General features: G+C 57.8%; 2 protein-coding genes across 3 annotated transcripts in view; both read left to right on the forward strand.

The window, feature by feature from the left end:
* Window positions 1-7,908, forward strand: part of SMARCC1 (SWI/SNF related BAF chromatin remodeling complex subunit C1) — a 92,020-nt gene extending 84,112 nt beyond the window's left edge. Inside the window, exons 27-28 of one of the 2 annotated variants that reach the window (XM_075042880.1) lie at window positions 4,016-4,192; window positions 5,846-7,908. In XM_075042880.1, coding sequence (XP_074898981.1) covers window positions 4,016-4,192; window positions 5,846-5,931 — 263 coding nt within the window. In that variant the 3' untranslated portion in view covers window positions 5,932-7,908. Of the gene's footprint in view, window positions 1-4,015; window positions 4,193-5,845 lie in introns of those variants that run through there. The other variant, XR_012652490.1, reaches the window with a different exon arrangement.
* An 8,555-nt stretch (window positions 7,909-16,463) lies between these two features.
* Window positions 16,464-23,998, forward strand: CSPG5 (chondroitin sulfate proteoglycan 5). The gene is made up of 5 exons (XM_075043083.1): window positions 16,464-16,533; window positions 17,875-19,171; window positions 20,243-20,431; window positions 21,417-21,489; window positions 23,493-23,998. Exons 1-5 carry the CDS (start codon window positions 16,464-16,466, stop codon window positions 23,649-23,651), a joined length of 1,788 nt encoding a protein of 595 aa, XP_074899184.1. The 3' UTR covers window positions 23,652-23,998.
* The last annotated feature ends 360 nt before the right edge of the window (window positions 23,999-24,358 follow it).

Consider the following 24,358-nt stretch of genomic DNA (forward strand, 5'->3'; position numbering starts at 1 on the left):
TACTGAAGTGGCCTGATCAGCCCCCTTTTCTTCTGTGTAGATTGAGATTGCTGGTGATGCTGGTTAGGGTTTTTTTTTCACATTTAGGTTTGTTTTGTCGGGGTTTTTTTTTTAATATTACACCCAGAACTTCCAGCAACTGAAACTCAAGCTGTTGTGTCATATGTTGTGCTTGTAGTGCCACAGGTCATCACATAACATCGGGCATGTCAGAAGTTCCCACATCTGTCTCCTGCAAATCAGGGAAAATCCTGACTTCTGGAGCTTGACCAGCTGCCCTTGTAGAACCGCGTACTCTGACAGGCTGTGCTTCAGAGCTGATCTGTTCAGGCTGAGGTTGTATATACCCCCAGACTGCTTTCTGCACACAGGCGGCCTTGCACAAATGGAGAAGAGCTGCTTGCTTGTTGTCTGCCTGCTATGCTTGTGTCTGAAGCTCCAAGGTGAAGTTTCCTAGGAGCTCAGCACTAGCGCAGAACTGATGACAGATTCTGCAAATGGGCAGTTCTAGGCTGTTTGAAAACCCACCAGCGTTTTGTGTCCAAACAGCACTGGTCCTGTAGCTCCTGACCCACTTCTAATACTAATAGATTACTATGTCTTTAAGTCTCAGCCTGTGCCTGGCTGTTGCTTTCAGTGACAGTGTTCTTGTGTTGCCTGCCATGCCCTTTCTGCCCACTCCTCATCTCGGAGTGAGCTGGACCAAAACAGATGCACAGATGCCAGCAGCAGTAAATTCATGCCGCGTCTGCTTAAATCTTCAGTTATCTGCATATTATCCGTTGATATGCTTGAGGGCAGGGCTGCCATTCAGGAGGGCTGAGGCAGGCTGGAGGAATGGGCTGGCAGAAGCCTTGTGAAATTCAGCAAAGACAAATGCAAAGTCCTGTACCTGGGAGGACTGACCCTGAGCAGCAGCTCTGCAGAAAAAGCCCTGTGGGTCCTGGTGGGCAGTGAACCGAGCACGAGCCGGCAGAGACTGGCAACATCCCAGGCTGTACGAACAGGAGCACAGGGAGCAGATTGAGGGATGTGATTATTCCTCTCCTTTGCTCAGCAGTTGTTAGACCGCATCTGGAGGATTGGGTCCCCTGCTACAAGAAGGGCATCGATTAAACCGGAGTGAGTTCAGCAAAGCGCCACCAGAGATGGTCCAAGGGCCTGAGCCCTTTCCCTGTGGAGATGCTGAGGGAATTGGGCTTGTTCAGCCCCAAGAGGAGAAGGCTTTGGAGGGACCTACCAGCAGCCCTACAGTACCCATGAGGAGGTCATCAAGAAGATAGAGACAGGCTTTTCAGTGATGTGTGGTAGGAGTAAGAGGGATGTAAGCTGGAACACAGGAGGTTTTGACTGGATGTAAGTTTGTCAAGCACTGAAACAGGTTGTACAGGGAGGTGGTGCAGTCTCCATTCCTGCCGCTTTTAGAGGTCAGTCAGGTCTTGACAAAGCCTTGAGCAACCTGGTCTGACCTCAGAGCTGACTCTGCTTTGAGAGGAGGTTGGACCAGAGACCTCCCAAGGTCCTTTCCAAACCGAGCTATTCTGTGACGGTGGTAACACTTCAGTCCTCTTGCAGCCTGCTGCTGCTGAGGAGGCCACACACCCAGCTCAACTTGTCTGCAAAAGGGGAACAAGTCACTGGAGCTGTTGCGTACAGGACTTGGTCGTCTTGAGTTACTCACGAAGGCATGCCACGTCATTTTAGGAAATATCCCACCTTTTCTTTCTTCTTTAGGTTGTTGACTGAAGGCGTAAGGATTCCAGGGGGCTTCTTCAAAACCAGCTATTCACCATCACCAAAGCAGAAAATATTTTGTTAATAGTGGGGACAAAGGAGGGGATTAGAGGCTCAAATGTACGCAGTTTTTCTGGTTGGCTGCTGCTCCTTAATAAATAGTGATGGAAATGCCATGATGTGCGCTGCAGGCTGCTGATCAGCAATGGAGTGTGTCCAGGGATAAACTTGCAGAGTTCTTTTCCTTTGTAAATGTTTGAGAAATCTGATGGTTTCTGTAGAGCTTCATATCTGCTGCTTGCAGGTATGCTAGTCTTGCTCCTGTGATCAAGCAGCGTCAGGTTGGCACATGGACCTCTTGCTTACATGACCAGGAGTTCCAATGTTATGTTTTCATGGTTTGATGCTTCAGAGTCCCTGTAAATTTAAGGTGGTTCAGCACCTCTGTCACAGATCTCCAAGACTGGATGAAGCTAGTGGGCTGTGGTGTGTTGGATTCTTTTGCACTGGGGCTGTTAGTGGCTCTGGTTTCAGAAGCAAGTACTCCCTTATACTGTCATCCTGCCTTGCCTTTTTGCAAGGATAGCCTGTCTTTCTCAAAGAGCAGGTTATTGGTTTAAAGTACCATGAAACTACAGGCAGAGACCAGCTACCAAGGGCTAGACAAGCTACCAAGTACTTTAGATAGGTATCCAAGATGAGCATCTTCTGGAGGAACGTGGCTGAGCAGGGCAAACTTGTGTGGTTAGCGAAGGGACCAAACATTGGGACATGGAGCAAGTTCATCTATTTGTGTTGCGTTTTTTCTTTTTTAACAATCGTTCAATAGGTATTTCTGCATGCTTGGAGCGCTCTTCAGTGGTGCCCCTAGCTTTCTGCAGAAGGGCAGTGATGGAGGAGGACTTGGGATGTCTGGCGGACTTCACCTCTGTGAGAGCGTGTGACGTGGCCCTCAGGCAGAGGTGTCTGTACAGGCATTAAGTAGTGACAGTTCCCAAAGAGCAGGGTTTGCTTTTGTTCACCAGGTTTATTTTAAAAGGCAGATGATTCTTCTTCAAAGTCATAAATTCCCAAGCATTCAGGCATAGACCAGCCCACTGCTTCCTCTTTGACTGAGCTCTGTCTTAGGCTGCTTTGTCCCCTGTGCACCGTGGCTGTGCGAACTTGCTGGTGGGCCAGTATGGTCCTACCTGTGACCGGAGCGTGCTTGCTAAGAGCTGTAACCTGCCAGTTTCAGGCAATAGCCTGTGAGCCGGTGCAATTTCCTGACATCCTACAAAACGGAAGTAACAGATATCAATAAAATATTATTCAAAGCTCTTGTTCTGAAGCTGAGCATAAGTAGGAGTTAATAGTATTTGTGCCAAAGTATTGACTTGGTCCCAAATCCAGAGCTCCCGTTTTCTTGGCTTTAACAGCTGGTGTGGCTGTGATGCTTTTTATATATGTTCAGTCTTCTTTTTCTTTGAGGGTTCTGTCATCACACTTTATTTCACGTAATTGCCTGCGGTTTGGGGTGGAATGAGCACTTCTGAAGGAAGCCTTTACTATCCATGCCTAATAGCTGCTTTTCTAACTAAAATACTGTACCTTTCTGTAAATGTGTAAAAGTAAATGTAATTGGATTATGCAAAGTAATCTCTTCAAATGAGGTTTTAAAGCATCAATCAGCAAGTTGTAGGTGTCCAAAGCTGGGCGAGTCTAACACTTCCTTTATGCAGCTGTAACATAAAAGTCTTTTATAGAGCTGATCTGTAAGGAAGACTTATTGGAACCCTCCCTCACATCAGAATAGGGTTTTTAATGGTAGAAATTTCTGTACAGTCCAATTTTTAACTGTATGACTTCAGTTTTCCCATTAAATTAATTCATTAGGCTTTGTGGCTGCTCTTTTTCATCAAGTGTTCTTACTTTGATGCCTTGTTACTCTAGTGCAATTTGTTTCCCACGCCTTCATTTAGATTGCTATCAAATGCCTTTTTAGTAGGGGTTCACTTTAAAATGTTGGGTTTTGACTGTGAGTGCTACCTTCTGCTTGCTTCTTGTGCCGATGTTTTTGAGACACGAAAGTGCCCCGTGGCTCTTCCTGAAGGGAGTGTGTTGGCTTTGGGGAGATGAAAAGGCATTTCCTTTGGTGTTTGGACCAAGTATCGAGTTGGCTCTCGTGCACGAGACCTTTTTTTTCCTCACTGCTCGGAGAACAACTAGACTGTTTTTCTCTTCTGATCACTTCCATGTTTCACCTGAGTCTCGCGATCATGTCTCGTCACTGCTCTTGCAGGTCAGATGCCGGGGCCCGGTTCGATGATACCTGGACAGCCCATGCCAGGCCGGATGATGCCAAGCGTGTCAGCCAACATCCATCCAGCCGGTGGTGGTCCCCCCCCACCTGGCATGTCACCGATGTCAGGAAATCTAATTGGACCTCGTGTTCCTCTAGCAGCTCCGAATGGCATGTGTAAGTGGATCTCCAGCAGAAAACATTTTGAACGTACCTGGTGTGGCTTTTCTGTCGCTTGTCTTGTTGCTGGAAAAGTCATTGTGGTTGAAACCCATTTATCTGCTGCAGGAATAATAGGATCTGTGCACATTGGCAGCCAAAGACTGGTGCCAGAGGTGTGCTTGAAGCTTTAAGTGCTTGTCTCCCCTCTAGGCATCCAAACGTAAGCCATTGTCCTTTATTTTATTTATAACATCTCTTATTTTATTTATAATGACACTAAAGCTCTGTGGTCATCATCAAAAACCTTTCTCGACTTAGTCTGGAAGAATGCACAGTAGACATTCAGGAATTAACTTAGAGCTAAATCCTTAAATAGTGGAGATGAGAATATAATTTGATTCAACAATACCTTACAGAAAACTTAGCACTGTGAAATTAGAAAGAGGAAGTCCTAATTAGGAAGAAGCAAAAAGTATATTGGGAATGTTCCTTACATGGTATAAATACCTATACCTCTGAAAATGCAGTTGATTTATGCCAGCCAAAAAAAAGCAGCTGAAGTCAGTAGCCGCTGTGTGGGTGTTACTTGAATGAGCGTGAGAATGTCGCCAAACCCAGAAAGCAAAAGAAAAGCTGGCATGGCTGGTGCAGGATGCTCTGTTGTGAATTCCTCAGTAAATTTGTCTATATTAGTTGCAGCCTGGGACAAGCTGTTGGTCTGCTTCAGCACAGCAGTCTTAACCCCCAAAATGTTATTTAGTGTAACTATCGTCGAATGGGCAGGAATTGTGATAGCTTGTAGTACCTATCCCAAAAGATTAATGGGAAAAGCCATCCCATTTTGGCTTCAGCTGAAGGGAGTTGCTGAGGGTTACTGACTCATTGGTGTTAAGCAGCATAAGCATGAAATACTCCACTGATGCTATTTTAGTTCAGACATTTGCTCCTTATTCTTCTGGTGCTCTAGCTTTCCTTAGTTTTCCTTCCCTTTTTCTGAGCCTCTACCGCTGGGAATATCTTATGTCAGGTTATATTCCTGCTTGCTCTCTTCCCTTATCTTAATTTCGTTTTTTTCTCCCCTACTAAACAAGTCAGTCATGTTCCATTAACATCTCCTCTCTGTGCATGAAAGCTGGCCTTTTGTATCCTTCATTTCTTTCCTCCTACTTGCTGCATCTGTGGATTCCTCTACTTTAACCTACATACACTGTTCAGAGCTTAAGTGCAGGCTCTGTTTATATAAAGTCTATTGTTCCATCCATTTTAAATAGAAAAGAGCCATAATCTAAAGGCTGGAGCACAGAGCTGGGAGATGAGAAATGCTAATTCCAGCTCTGAAAGTTGCTTGACGTGAACTTTGCCAGCTACTGAGTGGCATGCCTGTCATCTTTTCTGTAAAAAACAGGAATTTTTTTCCTATTTCACAGAGTCCACGCAGTGCTTAGTGGTTGAAAAGCACATTAAAACGTGCAGTGGAGCTTCACTTGAAGCTTAAGAGACAGGAAAGCCTCAGTCGTGGCCATTTCTGGCGACAGTCCTTGCTGCTTTCCCCTTGGGCAACCGCGTCTCCCATGGCACATAGACATCTGGGCTTTTGCGTTGGGTTCCTTTTCCACGTTCATCCCCTCCTGGTGTCCTGCTCACTGTTTCTCTGCTGTTTTTTTGCAGATCCCCCTCCTGCACAGCCACCTCCGCCAGCAGAAGGGGTGACCCCACCTCCGGCAGGAGCCCCTCCGGCCTCAGCCGCTCCCTAAGCAGTCAAGGAAGAAGGAACTTCTACAGCAACATAGTGGTGACCAAAAATGAATTCCTCAGTTACCTTCTGTTCCCTTGGGAGGTTTTCACCTCCCACTGGCCTGCCCCGGTCGTGTATGTGTGCATATACATACACGTATACAAGCACATACACACAGCGTCTTTTTTCCCCCCCTCTCCCCACCACTCGTAACCTGGCAGTACTTGGCATTCCCTTGGGAAAGCTTTAGATCAGAGATGCCAGCAGTGCCTCCGTGTTGCTGGTGGGAAGTACTTTATGCTTTGGTCTGCTTGCCTTTTAGAGTGTGCTCAACTCTGGTTTCTTTTGTCTTGGTGTTTTGAGCTTTAGGTTCTGCTGGGGAGGGTAAAAAACCCAAACTTTTAAGGTGGAGGCATTAACTGAGCTTTAGGATGTAGCACATGCCTGCTCCACCTGTGATTTAATGTTTTGGGTTCTCCAGGTAGAGCAAAGCATCAAGATCAGATACCAAACCAGTGTTTTGAGCAAAGAAGGAAAATTAGGGCGTGCTGTAGCACAGAAAGTGCAGGAATGCCAGCTGTGTTCATTGCAGATATCTGATCATTAAGGACAGTAGCAGAGTCCTGGGGCTGTCTTGCTAACTTATTAAAGAAAATATTGATACAGTGCGAATGAAGCCAGGAGTGAATCAATTGGAATAAAACCACTCAATGGTAGGAGTTTTCTTGCTCCAGTTTTTACCTTTCTTTTGCCTTTGGAGGTGGTAGTTGAACCTTCCCTCTGAGTAGTTTGGTACAGTAGCCAACTGAGGAATAAAATCATGATTTTTAGTCCCTCTCTTTTGGAGCATATACTTTTTACTTTTTAAAATGAACAAAACAAAAAAAAAAAAGTAGATAGCGAAGAAGTCCTAGCATACGGGATTGGGTTGGGATGGCTGGGATGCGAATGCCAGAACTACCTCCTGCGGACAGCCGAGGTGGGCAGAGTCAGCGACCGTGGTACGAGTCTTGGGGACAACTCACACATCACTTTCTTCCACTCACTGAGCTTCCTTGGTCTGGGGGGTTGCGGGTGAGGGAACAGCTTCAGCAGGCAAATCTAGGAGCACTCGTTGAGTGAGACCACCAGCGCAGTACTGCTGATACAGACCTCCAGACTGCCAAAACTGCTTGTTTGCTCGTCGTTAGTGACTGCAAAAAATCCTTTGCCGACTGTGGTTCAGGTTCTTGCTCTCTTCCCGGCGTAAGAGGGTTTGACAGGTTTCCTTGCCAAAGGTCTGAAGACTGCTTGTTTATTTGAAGGGTGGCTTTCAGCGACCGAGTGCAAGGTGGTGGTCTAAAGCTTGACCGGAGAGAGATCTCCCAAATAATCTGAAACCCACAGAACCACTTACACCATTTAAAAAAAAGGATTTGCTTTGAAGAGCACTCAGGTGATGGACTCATCGATGCTAACGGTTGAACTTCCCAGGTCCTGAGAGTGCACGGGTGTGGAGTAACCATTTCTGGGCTGCCTGCACATCCGCTGCATGCTCAGACGATCGTCTGCAGCCTTGTTACTTCCAGTGCATAGGAACGATGCTTTCCACCGTCAAGCTCTAAGAATCCACAGTGCCTAGCAGAGAACGGTCAGGGCCTGCCTGCCTTCCACCTCCCACAAAGGAAATTCATCCCCAATGTTACCTTTCCCTGCAGGGTCTTTGGGGTGAGCATGGGATTTTCTGGTTCAGACCGTAGTCCAGTTTAGAATAACCTCAGGTTGTTTTTAGCGTGATCAACTTCAAGTATAAAGGATCCAGATGGAGACTATTTTTTACTGTACTAGCGATGATCCTACAGAGTACCTGAATTCTTGACATTGTTGTGTTTCTGTATAAATAATACATGTGCTGACTTTTTCATCTGATCCTATGTATAGGGCCGGTTTTATTCCTGCAACACAGCCACCCAATTTTGTGAAATAAAAAAAAAAATGTGTTTTTTTTTGTACAAAGCTTGTGCCAGTTTGGAGTCTCCTTTCCCTCCCTGGGTGTTGCGGATGAGCTGAGAATTGTTAATATGATAGGGGTCTATTCTGGGGCTGCATCTGAACTATAATGGAGTAAATACAAAGCCTGAGCTTGTTACCTGGCAAGGTGGGAGACACCAAAGTAACGCAGGTAAGCAGGTGCATTGTGAAGGGCCTTCAGCGATCCGCCACTTTGGAAAATGGTATTTCACATTTAAAAAGCTTAATGAATGTGGACGAAGTAAAACAGCATTCGAGGCCTAATAGGATTATTTCTGTTTGATTCCTGCTTCCCCACTGTCTTGCTGTGCTAACTTGGATGATTGCTCAGGTTTGCGTTCCCAGTTGAATCACACACTTGAAAGAAGTGCTCTGAAGTGGCAGATTTTAATAGAGGAGGACTGGGCATGCTGACCTAGCAGGGTCCCACCGTTCCTCTATTCCCATACAAGCTTCACTGTTAATTGTTTAATTCAGATGCCTGTTCAGATCTTTTGTCCTCTCCTGCAGGGCTCCAGAGGCTGCCAGGATAGTTTGCCTTTTTGATTAAACTGAAACCAGGAATCCAATCTGGATTATATTCTAAATGCTCCTGCTACTTCACCAAGTAAGAGCCTTTTCCTCTGAAGAAGTGTACTAATGGCACTTCTTCCCAGGCGTCCCACATGTGTAATACCCGCAGTCCCTCATTCCCTGAAGCTGAAGAAGGAAAAGCATGGGGGTGGAGATGTGCCCCCAGGTCCAGGACACCCCACGAAAGCCCCGTCCCCAGTTGGGGATTCCTTCTTCGCTGGCGTGGGAGGTCCCTAGGGCTGGGGTCTTCCTCCAAATGCTCCCTTGGTGGGCTCCTTAGTGCTCCTCCTGCTTAGGGCCAGGGAGGAAAGGTAAGGAGCAATTAGTGCCTTTGCACTCCAGCTGTCTGCAGTGAGGCTTGTCCCTTGCGATTGCACCCTTCTCATCCTGCCGCACGGTCGCGATTGTCTTTTTTATCTCCTCTCATCTTGAAGACCTTTTTCCTAAGGAATGCGAAGAATGTGGTAGATCGTAGTGTCCATTTTTTAACAGTTTTTTCTATTTATGGGCCTTTAAAGCTTTGCAGCCACAGAAGATGGCTGAGGCTGGGCTGTTGTCTTGACAGTAATTAGAAGTGGAGTGGAGGTCTAGATGCGGTTTGGGACCACACTTTTGAAACTACACTAGGATCATTTGAGATGAGGGTGTCATTAGGGTAAATTGGAAGCTTACCTGCTCTGTGCTGGGCCTTTCTACCCTGTCCAAAAAATTTGCTGTCCCTCCTGCTAATACACCCTGCTGGGAGGGGTTTGCATCTTCATCTGAATAATGTGATACTGCCAGAGACAGGAGATCAGGCATGCAGGTTTCTTTTCTTAGCGCTGTTGCCTTGTTGGCAGGAGGAGCGATGGGGCAGTGGACCAGGAACGGGAACAGACGTTCACACCCCCTGCCTGCACTTGTCTACACTTCCTAATAATATCCTAAAACTCCCTGCTGCGGCTGAGTCCTGTCTGGCGATACCAGCTCCACCATGTGGTTCCTAAAAAGCTGCATTTTTTTTTTTTGCTGGCTGACTTAAAGCCAAAAATGCACATTAGGACACCTAAAGAGTTTGGGGTGTCCCAGTATGCAAGTCCACGCATTGTCCTCCAACGCAGTTATTTCAATTCCTCTGCCTTTCTCACGAGAAACTTTAAAACGAAGGATTTTGGCAAGGCTGGAAACTCCTTTTCAAACTGCAGGTTTTGCAACAAAAAGAAGTACAATGCAGCTGGGGATAACCCCGATGGCTATTGCCAGACACCAGCTCCCATCCCGTGGACTAATCCCCCCAAGTCCTGGTAGGAAACGATGCGCCCCAGACAATCGGTGGCAGCGCGGATGCGGGTGACCTGCCAGCAGCTTGGCTGTGCTGGAGCCGGTCCCTTGCCCGGCTCTCGAGGAACAGTGTCGCTCTTTGTCTGCGCCGTCTCCCGCCCGGTCGCCTGTGCTGCCCGCATGGGAATTTCCCTTTTCACTAGAACCTCCTGCCGCTGCCGGGGGTCACGGTGCAGGGACTCTTTTCAGCAGCCCTGGGAGCTCTCGGGCAGCGGGGTGTCGCCTGGAGGCTGCAACGGGAAACCTAGGGGTGATTATTTGGGATTTTTTTTTTTGCCCCCAAATCCTTCATTCTCTGTCCTTCTGAGTTGAAGCATGATAAAAACAACTTGATGTCTGCCAAAACCAGCAGCCTTTCTATAGTATGCTCCCAGGTTTCTAGCGCCGGGATGTTTGGCAGTGCTGGTGGTCACCATGGGCCGGTGCCAAGGTTGCCCACCCGGGTCGGCGTTGCTGAGCCGATGGAGAACCATGGGGAGGAACCGGTGCTCCGGTCCCCGGTGGGTGGGAGGAGCAGATGAGCTGGCGGACAAAGACCTGGACCAGCAGCTTCCAGAATGCAGGTTCTGCCCAAGGACCCCGAGGGGCATCTCCTCGCTGGGCGTTTGTCCACGTGCTGCTGTTGGAAGAGCCACCGGATCCCTGCAGGATCCATGTCATGGAAATCCCTTGTTCCCTCCCAGAGCTGGGGACCAGGATGCTGTAGAAGACCCATTGGAACGGAGACAGGTTCTGCCCTTGGAGGATGCTCAGCACAGAGCTGGTTTCTGGTTCTCTCTGCTGCTGTAATTTTGCCTTCCCTCTTCCAGGGGAAACAGAGGCTGAATCTTGGAGGTCGTTAAATACCTGTGACCTGTTGTGAGAGGGATAAGGTGTGTGTTCAGCACTCTGTGCACCCCAGGGGTTCAGCTCTTCTGCCTTCCTGAGCTGTTCTCCTTCATTTTCCGTTGGGTGAAGTGGTGTCTCTGCTCCTTGTCCTTAACTGTGAAACAGCTGCTTTGATTCAGCCTGCTTTCCAGCAGTAATAAAAGCGAAACCTTGAAGATAAAAAGCATTTCTCAAGTGTGTTTAGTGCCCTCTTTGCCAAATCTCAAGTATTAAACTGGTTTCTTGAGCTAGGAAGGAGAGGTGGTGAAGGTGCTATTGCTTGCAGCTGACTTACCCCAGCCCGTGACAGTTTTATTTGTCACTCCTTGCAGATTCTGTGAACATTGGCAAACACAGAAGGTGTTGAACACAACTGGCAGCTGCGGTGCTCGGTGCTCGGGACGCAATGCTCAGTCCTGGAGACGCAGCTCTCTCCTGGCTCTTCTCCCCAGAGCAGCTCAGGCCTGTTTCACTCAGGTTTTTTTTTCTTGATCTTTGGGGCTCGGGAGCTGTAGTGTGCAAGTATTAAACCTCTCCCACCTTTTCCCTCTGCAGATGCAGAGGAACGTGGCTCGAAAACAGCTGCTGCAGGGAGAGCACGAGCCGGGGGCTCTGGCCCTCCGGCAGAGCCGGTGCCCACTCGGATGATGGGACTCTGCCTCTGCAACACTGAATCCGTGAGCCAAAGGCACCAGCTCCCTGTGCAGGCCAGGGAGGGGATTTTTTGGAAGATGCCAGCTTGCTTATCGCTCTGGCCAGAGGTGGGAGAAGGCCTGGAGGGCTCCAGCACTGCAGGGTGCACAGAGGTTGCAGATCCGTGTGTCTTTACCCGGTGCTGCTTGTGCAATCCTAAACATAGCTCCTGTTTCGAGGACTTTGAATTACAGCAATTTTCAGATCAACTCAGCATCGGGAGCGGTTTGGTGTGTGACTGATGCGTGGTGGGTGAATCTGTTCCCTGCAGAAATGGTTTGGATGTTTTTTGTGGGGAATTTGAGGCTGAAGGCAGCGGGGGCATGGGGCCTGGGGGAGCATGGAGGAGGCTGAAGGTTGATTTTTAAGTCTCGCAGCTGAAGCAGGCGGCAGGTTTCTCCAGCTGTCAGTGTCACATCGGGGCTCGTCACCTCGGAGTCATGATAAGCCAGCCCCAATCGAGGTAAAGCTTTCCTGCTAAAATGCTGCCTGGCTGAGCTGAGCTTGACCCTGGGCTCAGACTCACGGTCAAGGATGCTTTGAGAGGGAAGAGCTCGCGTGTCCGAGGCGAGCGGTGCCCGAGCCGGGGCAGAAAACGCTGACCTCAACCCTGTCTGTTCAATTCAGCATTTTCTGAAGCCGTGATTTCTTTGCACCTTTCCAACACTTGTTAGTTAAGAAAAAAATTGGAAAAAGGGTAGGTTTAACATCTCTGGTACCTGGATGAGGAGGAAGGACGTCAAGCAGGCAGCCCAGGGAGAGAGACCGTGTCGGGGAAACAAAAGCTGGTGGAGAAACACCAGCTGCAGCCGATCCTGCACCATCCATCGACCCCCGTTATCCCGGGGACCTGGATGCAGCCTAGTGTGGGTCATACGAGCATGGGGGGGAGGCGATTCCCCCATGGGGTCCCCAATCGTAATCCAACCTGTCACCTGCACCCAGGTGGGTGCCAGGGTAGATCGACCCCCAGCTGCTCTCAGGGACTGGGGGGGAAGGAAGGTGCCTGTGTGGGGCTGCCCCACGGCTGCCGGCACGCTCCGGGAGCTGCCAGCCGGGATGAGCCGGGATGCGGGGCTGAGCCAAGTGCTCCCGACAGCTTGAGCAGCCCCTGCCTGGCAGCCGGAGCCGGGTATTGGCAGGAGCACGAAGCAGAGCTGGGCTGCAGGGGGGTGATGAGTGAAGCCCCTCCCGTGGGTTTTTGGGGACCCCCAAGGCAGGGCAAGACCCGTGAGCAAGCTCAGCTCCCAGCCCTGAACCAGGCAGAGAAGGAATTTGGTGTGAGATCCGTCCCCAGCCGCATGTGACCCTCTCGCAGGACAGACAGATGGACAGTGCTCACAGTGATTTCCTCCAGAAACACCCAAAATGGTTTGCCAGTGTGGCTGCATTTCATAATCTTTTAATTCGCCTTAAATATTTTGAGTAACTCCCCCAGAAAAACACGCACTTGGTGGCAGCAGCCAGTTCTGCCCGAGAGGAGGGAGCTGCTGCTCGATTTCTTCCGCAAGACTGAAGAGCCATCTCTGTCTGTCTGTCCTGCCGCTCCTCAGTCTGTCTGTCCTGCCGCTTCTCATCTGACCCTCTGCTGCTGCTTCTGCCTCCAACGAAGACAAACCTGAGGCAGGTTTGTAGGAAACGTGTTGACAGCAGACTCGCGAGATGGCTCCGACACCGGCGCTGGGCTCTGCTGCCTTGTCTGGTCCTAAATTTAAGCGTAGCGATGGAGCCTGATGCATTAAGGCTCTGCCACGCTTCTCCCGCTGTGTGTCCCGGGGGTGTTGGAGGGGGGAGGCTCCAAAATTCATCCCCCAGCTGGATGTCCCTGCCTGGTGCTCGGCATCGACCACCATTCCTCCTCTCCCTGAAGCAGCAGCCGAGTTCTGCCCACGGAGGGTGGCGAGACCCTCCGTCCCCCCCCTTGCCCACCCAGGTTGCCTGCTGCGGGTGGGCTGATCCGGAGCCATGGGTGCAGGGATGGATGCGGAGCCTGTAATGGAGAGGGGGGGGTCTTCCCATGCGAAGGTGGTCTTGTGGGGAAATGCGATGGGCACCATCCCCCAGGACTTTGGGGGAGAACAGCCTCCAGCCAGGGTGGGGGGTGCTGACACCCCCTTATCCCCCATGGATCCCATGGGATCCAGGGCACGGTCCCTCCTCCCTGCAGCGCTCAGAGCCCTGGGGTGATGCTGGCTGCGGCTGGAGCTTTTGGGGTGTCAGTACCCTGAGGGGACACCAGTGAGCGGCCGGTTGACCACAGCCACGCTGTCCCCTCTGCGGCAGGGCCAGGAGGGGGGGGGGATGCTCCCAAGCGAGGTGCCCCACGGCTGCGAGGTGATGTGGGCCAGAGCCACGCCACCCCACCGGAGAGAAGGAGCTGGTGCTCCGGGACACCGGCACGGGCTGCTCCAAGGGCTGGTGGAGCCATGGAGATGTCCAAGACCTGACCAGAACGTGGTCCTGGGTGACCTGCTCCAGGTGGTCCCCAGGGGTCCCTGCCAACCCCACGAGCTTCCTGCCCCCAGGAATTACTGTGGGTGCTGGAAGCTTCCGTCGGCTTAACAAGCACCAACCGCTTGAGCATAAACACCTCGAGCCATCGCTGCCGTGTGCCGGCACCCTGCGCCGGTGCTGGGGAAGGGCTTTGGGTGCAGGATCGGTGCTGCTACCCTGCCCGGGCTCCGTCTCCCTGCCCCGTGTGTCTTCCTCAGCATCGTCCCCATCCCCAGGATCCCACCCGTCTTCCCTCAGCCTCTTGCTGCGACGGCGGGGACCCGGCGGAGGGACCCCCAGCCCCGGGCAGCGCGTGGGACCCCGCTGCCTCTTCCTGACCCTTTTCCCCGGCTGTCGCGGCCGTGTCCCCCCATCCATCACGGCGGCCCCTCGGCCGGTCCCCTTGGAAACGCATCCAGGGGCGGAAGCGCGGGGAATATTAAGCAGGTGCAGCCCCTTCAATCCCCCTTTGAGCGGGGACAGAGCGGGGCTTGTTCCCGGCACGGGGAGCCCGGCCAGGCACAGCGGCTGCTGGGGAGGGGGAGAGGGGACCCCCAGCCCATCTCCCCCGGTCCCTGCAGCCCCCCCTGCACGCGCTCCCCACGGCTGCCCCTCTGCGTGGGACGGGGTGGCGTGGGCGAGGGATGCATCGGCAGCTGAGCTGATGTGGGTCCCACGCAGGGGCTGGGGGGCACCGAAATGGGCTCCTTTGGGAGCACCTGCTGCTTCCCCAGGACCCCAGCCCTGCCCTGAGGATCCTTCCCCGGCGCGGGATGCGGGAGCCGCCGTGGCCGACACGTTCCCGCACCGTGGGCGGAGGAGGACACGCGGCGACCTTGGAAAGCCTCGGCCAGCCGGGAGCTCGCGCCGGCCCCGGGGAGGACGAGGTGGCCAGGGATGGCAAAGGCGAACTCCTCTTCCATGCAATGGGTTTGGGCTGAGCGCCCCCCCCCCTCCCCGGGTACAGCTCGGGGGGTCCCTACATCTGTGGTTGTCCCCAGCACAGCCACGACATCCCCTGCAAAGGTGGGATTCGGGGCAGCGATGGGCTGGGTTGGCGGTGGCGCCCGCAGAGCCCGAGGCTTGGGGGGTCCTGGGGGTCCCTCCATGCCCACGCACACCCAAAGCCGGTGCGTGTGCCCGGCTCCCCCCGGTGCGTGCTTGTCCGCTCGGTCCTGCTCCAGCGTGCGCCCCGCAGGGCTCCTGCCCGCGGCCCCTCCGGGCTCTCCCCGGCCCCATCGCTAGGCTGGTCACGTCTCCGCAGCTTCTCCTCTCCCGGCTCTTCCCTTGCTCGATCCAGCCGTTGCGTCGGCTTGGCCTCCCCGCCTTGTGCTGGGCCACAGCCTGGAGCACCCCCCCCCCGCCAGCACCCCCCCTGCCTGCACCCCCTGCCTGCACCCCCAGCCTGTTGGAGAGATGTTCATGGCACCCGCCTGGATGGGTCATGGGTGATGGAGGCCGTGGTGGCATCTGGACCAGTTTGGCACTGGGAAGCGATGACGTGGCCGTGGGGGGGGGGCACTCAGGGGATGAGGAAGGTTTGACCTGACCCCGGGGCCTTCCCCTGGGGGGGGGTGGGTGTCTGAGCGGCCGCAGCCCCCTGCCCTGTGCCACAGCCCTGCGGTGAGCCTGGGGCGATGGCTTCACCCCGGGATTTTGGTGCTCTGCCCTCGCCTCGCTGCTGTTGGGGGGGGGGACCAGCCCCCCACAGGACTGTGCATGGGTGGGTGCCTCGGGGGTGCAGGGTGGGGGTCCCAGTTGAGGATGCTGGGGGGGGGGGTGTCATCCCAGTGCTGGTGCAGGGATGGGCCCCCCTCCCCATGCAGAAGCATTTTTTTGGGGGGGTATCAATGAGGAATCCTGGTGCTGGTGGGGTGCGGGGGGGGGTCCCCCGGTGCAGGGATGCTCCCCCATGCAGGAGCACTTTTGGGGGGGCTCACAGTGAGGGATGCTGGTGCTGGGGGGGTGTGTGTGGGTCCCAGTGCTGGTACAGGGATGCCCCCCCCCCACGCAGCAGCAGATTTGGGGGGGGAATCAGTGAGGGATCCCGGTTCTGGGGTGGGGAGTGGTGCAGGGACATCCTGGTGCAAAGAGAACCCCTGCGCAGGAGCAGTTTGGGGGGGGGGGGGGGGTCGGCAAGGGATCCCAGTGCAGGGATGCTCCCCCATGCAGGAGCACTTTTTTTTTGGGGGGGGTTGTCAGTGAGAGATGCTGGTGCTAAGGGGTGGGGGGTCCCAGTGCTGGTGCAGGGATGCCCCCCCTATGCAGCAGCAGATTTGGGGGGGGGGGGGGGAAATCAGCGAGGGATCCCGGTGCTGGGTGCGGGGGGGATCCCCCCGGGGAGGCGGTGGTTGGGGGGGGGGGGGGTGTCCCCCGTTTCCACCTCCCGGTGCTACCGGCGGCGGCGTCCCCAGTCCCGCGGGCGGAGCCGGTTCCTCCCGCCCGCCCCCAGCCCGGCCCGGCCCCGGCCCCGTCCGTCCCCCCCCCCCCGGAGCGGAGCGGAGCGATCGGCGGGAGGCGGCGGCGGGGCGCGGGCGGAGCCGCTGCCGGTGCCGGCCCCGCTGGCGGAGCCGTGGGTCCCCCCTCCATGCCGCCATGGCCCCCGCGGCTGCCCGGCCCCGCTCCCCCCTCGCCCTGGCCCTGCTGCTGGCGATCGGAGCCCTCGGTACGTACCGGGGGGGGGGGGGGGGGCTGCTCCCCGGGATGGGGCCGGATCCTGCCCCCCCGGGGGAGGGGGGGTGGGGGGTGGTGCAGGCGAGGGATGATCGGGGTTTTTTTTTTTGGGGGGGGGGGGTGTTGCATCCCCGAAGGGGGGGTCTGGGGGAGTGGGGGGGGGGGGCTGCATTCCTCTACAGGCACCGGGGGCGGCGGGGGGATCCCCCGGTAAGGGGCTGGATCCCGTTGCAGGGAGCTGCATCCTCTTGCGGGGGGGTTGGATGCCTTTGCCGGCGGCTGGATGGCTTTGAGGGGGGGGGTGCGAGGGGGGGGGGGGCTGGATCCCCTTGTGTGTATGGGGTGTATCTGCAGGGACCGGAGGAGGGCTGGGTCCCCTCGTCAGGGGGCTGGATCCCTTTGGGGGGGGGGGGCTGGATCCCTTTGGGGGGGGCTGGAGCCTGTTGCAGCGGGCTGGGTCCCCTTTATGTAGGGGGGTGCATTTGCAGGAGCCTGAGGAGGGCTGGATCCCTTTGTCGGGGGCTGGGTCCCTTTTTTTGGGGGGGGGGGGCTGGATCCCCTTGTGTGGACGGGGTGCATTTGCAGGGACTGGATCCCTTGGAGGAGGGACCGGATCCCCTTGCAGGGGCTGGATCCTCTTGTGGTTGTGGGATGCATATGCAGGAGGCAGAGAGGGCTGGATCCCCCTGTAAGGGGGCTGGATTCCATTGCCGGGGAGGGGGGGGGGGGCTGGATCCCCTTCTACCCTTGCAGGGGGCTGGATCCCCTTGTAAGGGGCTGGATTCCATTGCAGAGGGGGCTGGATCCCCTTGCAGGGGCTGGATCCGATTGTGCATATGGGGGGCACTTGCAGGAGCCAGAGGGAGGCTGGATCCCCTTGTGGGGGGGGACAGAATCCTGTTAGAAGGGGCTGGATCCCGCTGGAGGGGGCTGGATCCCATTATGTGTATGGGGGGCACTTGCAGGAGCCGGAGGAGGGCTGGATCCCCTCGCAGGGCAGCTGGGGGGGTCTGGGCCAGGGACAGCCTGGCTGGGGGGGGGGCTGTGTCACGATGGGGGGGTTCGCAGAGTTGAGGGGTGATGACTGAGGCTGTCACGGGTGCAGGGAGACCCACGGAGCCGGGACCTGCTGTGGCATTTGCCCCTTCGGTCCCCAGGAGAGGCTGTAAAAGACTTGGGGTGCAGCCCCCCCCCCAAATGGCTTGTCATGGTACTGGTGGGCACAAGATCAAGCAGGCAGGGACCCGCCAGGACCCCCCCCCAGGCCACCGCAGCCTCCCCGGGGTGCGGGGGGCACCTCTGACACGTCTTTCTCTCCTTGTCCCCCCTCCAGCATCCGAGTGGCCCCCCCAAAACGCCAGCGAGGCCGAGGGGAGAGGCTGGGAGGGTTCCCTGGAGAGCAGCCCCTCGCGGTGGGACCCGGCGAGCAGAGACCCCTCGGGGGGGCCCAACAACGGCACCAGCCCCGGGGGGGCCACGGCGGGTGGCTGGCCCCCGGCGGGACCCCAGCTAGAGCCCCCCGAGGGGGGCACGGCCGCCACCACGGACCCTGCAGCGATGCCGGAGGGGTGCGCGGGGTGCACCGGGGAGGGCGACGCCAGCGCTTTGCCCCCCAAATCCGGCTCGACGGAGGACGGCCAGGCTGCGGTGACCTGGCCCGGCGACGGGGGGACGGCGGCGGTGGCACTCGGCAGCCCCGAGGAACCGGGGAGCGGCGAACGGCCCACGCCGGCCTCCCTGCCCAGCCTGGGGGTTTTTGGGGGGCTCACGGCCGCCCCGCCGAGCCCCCCCGGCCCGCAGCTCGTCACCGACTCGGCCGAATCCGACCCGCTGCTGGCGGCCGGGGGCTCGGCCACGCCACGGACCCCCGTGCTGGGCGACCCCAGCCCCGTGCCGGGGGACTCGGGGGGTCCCCCGGAGCTCTGGGTGGCCGCATCCAGCCCGGCCCCGGCTCAGGGGGCTCGCGGCCGGACGGATCTGACCTGGCTGGAGGCGGAGGAGCCCCTCGCCGTCACCCCGGGACCGGCTGAGCCGCCGGCCGACCGAACGGCCTCGGAGATCATCGATGTTGACTACTATGACCTGTTTGAGGGGGGCGAGGGACTGGGGGGCTTCCCCGGGGGCGGCCGGGGGCCGGCCGGCTCGGCACGTCGGCGGGAGCCGGAGGGAGCGGCCACGCCGTGGGCCCTCCACGAGCTCTACGACGACTTCACGCCTTTCGACGAAGCCGATTTCTACCCCACCACCTCCTTCTACGCCGACGGGGACGAGGAGGACGAGCTGGAGGAGGACGAAGACGAAGAGGAGGAGGAGGAAGATGGGGGGCTGGAGGACGAGAACGGCTACCGGCCGCCCGCCTCGCCCGCGCCCGGCATCCAGCCGGCGCCGCGGGACCCCCGACCCACCGGCCGCCGCGACGCGGTCCCGCCGCAGCCCTCCGGCGTGGCGGGGGGCAGCCCCACGGCGCGGCCGCGGCCGGGGGAGCGGGGCCAGCCGGAGAACGGCACCGAGTGCCGGAGCGGTTACGTGCGGCACAACAGCTCCTGCCGCTCCGTCTGCGACCTCGTCCCCAGCTACTGCCACAACGGCGGCCAGTGCTACCTGGTGGAGAGCCATGGGGCCTTCTGCCGGTAAGGGATGGGGACCCCAGGTCCTGTGGGGAGACGGGGGGGGTGCGTACGTGGGCTCTCCGTCCCCCTGCACCCCATCCCTGGGCTCTCCATCCCCAGCATCTCTGTCTCCATGCACCCCATTCCCAGGCTTTCCATCCCCCTGCACCCCATTCCCATATCTCTGTCTCCATGCTCCCCATTCCCAGCACCTCCGTCTCCAGGCACCCCATTCCTGGGTTCTCTGTTCTCCTGCACCCTATTCCCAGCATCTCTGTCTCCATGCACCCCATCCCCGGGGTCTCCACCCTGTGCACCCCATTCCCAGACTCTCCATCCCCCTGCACCCCATTCCCAGCATCTCTGTCTCCACGCACCCCATTCCCAGGCTCTCCACCCTGTGCACCCCATTCCCGGGCTCTCTGTCCCTCTCCACCCCATTCCCAGCATCTCCGTCCCCCTGCACCCCATTCCCACATCTCTGTCTCCACGCACCCCATTCCCAGGCTCTCCATCGCCCTGCACCCCATTCCCACATCTCTGTCCCCCTTCACCCCCACGGCCCCGTCCCGCTGGGACACAGAGGGGCTTTCCCTGCCCCCCGAGCGGCGGCTGGGCAGGAATTAGGTCAGGGCCTTGCAGCCGAAGCTCCGGGGCCTCCGCGCTAATCGGCCCCGGCAGATTGCGCCCCGGGGAGGGCCGACACCGGCTGTGCCGTACGGCTCGGCACGCGTCGCGCGGCTGGCGCCGAGCCCGCCTGCACGGGGGGACGTGGATGTGTGGCGTGACGGGGCTGTCCCCGACGGCCACCCTGCTCCCCACCGCCGCCGGGACGGGGTGCGGGGGACGAGCATCGCCTGGGGGGGACCCCGACCCCCCTCCCAGCATCCCCCACTGTCACCCATCTCACTTGACACCAGCGTTTTCGGGGGGGGGGCGGGGTCACCCCTCTCAGGGTGGTCCTTGAGGACGCATTAATCTCATTCCCCGTAATCTCCCTGATTACGGATGTCGGCGTCCCCCGAGGATGCTCTGTGGGAAGGGGGCACGTTTTTTTTGGGGTGGGGGGTCCCTAACCGCCTCCCCTCGCAGGTGCAACACGCAAGACTACACGTGGCACAAGGGCACGCGCTGCGAGGCCATCGTCACCGACTTCCAAGTGATGTGCGTGGCCGTGGGCTCGGCCGCCCTCGTGGTGCTGCTGCTCTTCATGCTCACCGTCTTCTTCGCCAAGAAGCTCTACCTGCTCAAGACGGAGAACAGCAAACTGCGCAAGACCAAGTAAGCGGCGTCGGGATGGGGCCGGCACCCCTAAAACTGTCCCCGACCGCTTTAGGGTAGCACCCCGGTAGCCCCAGCGGTTTGGGTGGTCTCAGCTCCCGGCGGTGGCACTGGGGCTGGATGCGGTCCCGTCCCCGCGGGGTGTCACCGGGACCCCCTATGCCAACGGGGACAAGGTGACGGTGGGTGGGAAAGCTCCCGGAGACGGGTGCCCTGCGGGGACGTGGCTTTGTGGCTCCTGCTCCACGGTTAATCCTTTAAAGCTGCTCCTGACTGGCACCAGTTAATCTGCTGCACTGGGAGCTGGGGCCACCGGAGATGGTCCCGACTGCGTCCCTGGGGACAGGGCTGGGGGGGGGACAGGGCTGGCGTGGGCGAAGGTTGGGGTCATCCCCCCCCCACCACCCCAGCAATTGCTGCCCACCTCACTGGAGCCGGGAAGGAGAGAGCCCTCCCAGCCTCGGTCCCTAATGAGCTGTTAATTAGTGTTTGGGAGCGCCAAGTGTAATTAGCAGCGAAACTCCCTGCCAGCCCATGGGTCTCCCTCTCAGGCCCTGGGAGCCCGCGGCTCCTGCCTGCCCTGGGCTGCCCTCACCGCTCGCCTGCCCGCACCTTCCCAGAGCTGGGGGTGATTAACCCCCCCAAACCCTCAGACTGAAAGGCATTTAGCCCCCCAAAACGCCAGCGCTCAGGTCATTTAGACCCCAAACCCCATAACTGGGGACATGTAGCCCCAAACCCCATAGCTGGGGTCATTTAGCCCCCAAATCTCCATAGCTAGGGGCATTTAGCCCCCACGCCCCCAGATCTGGGGGTATCCAGCCCCAGACCTCCATCCCTGGGGACATTTAACCCTCAGGCCTCCAGCGCTGGGAGCATTTACCCCCCCCGACACTGGGTTCACCCCAAAACGCAGTCAGGGGTGCGGGGGGTGTTCGGCGGCACCCCCAGTCTCACCGCCGTGCTCTCCTCCCCCCCCCGGCAGATACCGCACCCCGTCCGAGCTGCACAACGACAACTTCTCCCTCTCCACCATCGCCGAGGGCTCCCACCCAAACGTAAGAGGATTTCGCGGCACCGTCCCCCCGCTCCTGCTTGCTGTCCTATCCTTGTCCCTCTGTCCGGTAACGTCCCGTCTGTCCCCCCACATCCGTGGTCCTGGCACTGCCTGGGTGACGGTCTCACCGCCGGGCCCCTCTGCATCCCCCCGTCCCCATCCCACCGCTCCGTCCCCTCTGTCAGGTCCCGCCATGCCTCATCCTGCCCCGACTACCCAAACCGGACCCGGGCCAGGCAGGGGGTCGGTGTCACCCCGCTGTCCCCCTGCCCCGTCCCCTCCTGCCCCTGTGAGTCCCCAGGGAACCACCATCCAAAGTCACCCGGTGGCTTTGGCTCCGTGTGCGGGTGACAGGGGCGGCTGTGCCGGCATTTTCAGGGAGGGGACAGCCGGTGCGATGCGGCTCCGGCAGACGATGCTCCTCGGCTGTGGCATCGCTCTAGGGCAGGACCGGCGGATGACGGCCGGCAGCGGCGGGCGATGCTGGAGGGTGAAACGCTCCGGGATGCTGCTGGCGTGGTCAGGATGCGACCACCCGCGTCCCCCCCGGGGCTGCCCTTCCAACCTCCTGTCTTTCAAATCGAAACAGAGAGAAGCGAAGGTCTTTGCCGAGCGTGAGCCGGAGGAGGAGCGTAGGTCCCTCTAGCCTTTGCCTTAGCCCACCGCCGGTTTTCCCCGTCTTTCGACCACCTTTAGCAGCCGTAGCGTCTGCCACCGCTCGGCCCGGCCACCCTGGCAGGAGGCTCCCGGAGCCGGCTCGCTCCCCGCTGTGGAAAGGATGAATCTTGGGATGAATTCAGTGCCGCTCCCCGGCAGCGCGGTGCCTGGGACGCGGCGTACCGAGGATGCGGAGGGGACGTCGGAGTCGACACCCCTGGGAAAGGGGTTGTTGGGGGACGCGTGGTGCAGCCGCTGTGCCGGGCGGTGGAGCTCGGTGCCCGTCCCGTGGCATTTGCCGTGGAGTCGATAGCGTGAGCCGGGACGAGCTGGGAAGCCCTCGTAGGGTCACTGCCCAGAAGATGGAGGTTTCCCGTCCTCGCATGAGCACGGCTGTGCGATACCGGCCCTTGGGTGTCTCCATCCATCCGCCGCTCGCCGTGCGGCACCGGGAGCACCGTAACTGCTACGATGCCGGCGGGTGCCTCACCGCCACGGCCCATCCCGCCCTCGCAGACCCCCATGCCAGGGCTCATCCTGCCCCACCAGCGATGCTGGGACCGTCCCGGCACAGACATTACCCAACACAGCCGGAGCTCAGCCCCGGTGCCGGCGGGTGCCGCTCTCCCCATGGATGTGGGAAGAGCTCGGGGTGCAGCCCAGCCCCGGGGAGAAGATGCTCCCGGCAGCTGTGGGGGGACATCGGGAAGAGACATCCCCGGTTTTGCCACCAGCAGATCCGGTCAGTGGCACGGCGGGGCCAGCTGTACGCTAACGAACCGCAATAAATCCAACCCCTCGGGCCTCCTGCCAAGCGCCGCTCGGGGAGTCGCTAATTGTCGCGGGGACGATGAGACGAGCCGGGCTGGAAATGGGAAGAGAAATGGGGTGGTGAGGGGGACGGCGGGGGCGGCTGGAGGGGCGGCGGGTGGGATGGCTCCCGTGACCGATGCGGTTCTTTTGGGTGCTGTTGGCGAGCGGCTTTGGGTGCTGGAGGCACCCCAAGGTGGGGAACCCGTGGCGGGGAACGGCAGCGAGTCACCGCAGGCAGGTCGGACCCTCTCATCCGCCGGCTCCCCCCTCCCCGTGCTGTGAGCTCCATGTCCCCCCACGCCAAGATGTGTAGTGGGGGGGGGGGAAACACATTTGTGTTCACTTTTGGGCAGCCCTGCCTGCTGCCAGGGGCTGCCTGTAAGGAGGCAGAGCCCGGTTCGGGATGCTGGGGGTGTCAGCGGTGCCTTCACCCGGTCCCCACTGTGGGTCACCCCCCCCCGGCCATTGCAACGGTGTCCCCCACGGCACGGTCATCTCCTTACCCCCCCCTCCCTCCGCCATCTCTCCTGGCAGGACGACCCCAGCGCTCCCCACAAGCTGCAGGACTCCCTGAAATCCTGCCTGAAGGACGAGGAGCCGTTTAACATCCACAACTCGACGTCGCCCAAGCACGACGGCAAAGGGGAGCAGGACGGCGGCGAGCTCAACTGTCTGCAGAACAACCTGACGTGAGCAGGGGAGGAGAAGGAGGCGAGAGCGGGAGCCAGCCCTCCCATCCCCTGCTGTACAAATCTCCTGTCTCCTCCCCGTCTGGTATCTCTTTTTTCCCGCTCCGTGGCATGCTTTGGTGTGTTTTGTACAGAGGAAAACAAAAATTAATTAATAATAATAATACAAAGCCAAAGGCCGTAAATGGTCTTTGGCCGCGTCGTGTCGTGGGGGTGTTTGGTTTGTGCTCCGTGTCTATCGCTTGGGTTAGTTCAGCGCTGTGATTTCTAAACCTTTGCCATTCCGCAACTGACTTTTTTTGTACTTTTACCCCACTTTTTTTGAAATACAGGTAAAAACAACAAAAAAAAAGGAAGATCTTGAAATAAAACTTTTTTTTTTTTAAAGTTAAGCCTCTTGCCGGTGCCTGCGATCTCCCGACACAGACACAGCAGGTTTGGTCCCTGCTCCCCCAGCTTCCATCTGAGCGTCACTCAGGGTGGGTGGTGGGTGCCCAGTCCCCCCCTTCCCTGGCTTTGCCAAGCCAGGGGTGCAACGTGTCCCACCAGAGCGGGGACCCTGCGGGGTGCTGCCATCCCAGACACGCTTGGGTGCAGCTGGGACACCCCGGGATGTTTGGTGGAGGTGCCTGGAGTACTCACAGGGTCTGCTCCATCCCCGTCCCCATCATGGGGTCCCCCCCGCAAGGTATGGGTACACGGGGGGGTGCA

Source organism: Buteo buteo, chromosome 2 (genome assembly GCF_964188355.1).
Source record: "Buteo buteo chromosome 2, bButBut1.hap1.1, whole genome shotgun sequence".
Taxonomy (NCBI): domain Eukaryota; kingdom Metazoa; phylum Chordata; class Aves; order Accipitriformes; family Accipitridae; genus Buteo; species Buteo buteo.

Bases quoted from the DNA above. Each gene is read 5' to 3' on its own strand.
- CSPG5 (XM_075043083.1), top strand. From the start codon at position 16,464: ATGGCCCCCGCGGCTGCCCGGCCCCGCTCCCCCCTCGCCCTGGCCCTG. The intron at 16,534-17,874 runs GTACGTACCGGG...TCCCCCCTCCAG, and splicing joins GCTGGCGATCGGAGCCCTCG to CATCCGAGTGGCCCCCCCAA. The intron at 21,490-23,492 runs GTAAGAGGATTT...CTCTCCTGGCAG, and splicing joins CCGAGGGCTCCCACCCAAAC to GACGACCCCAGCGCTCCCCA.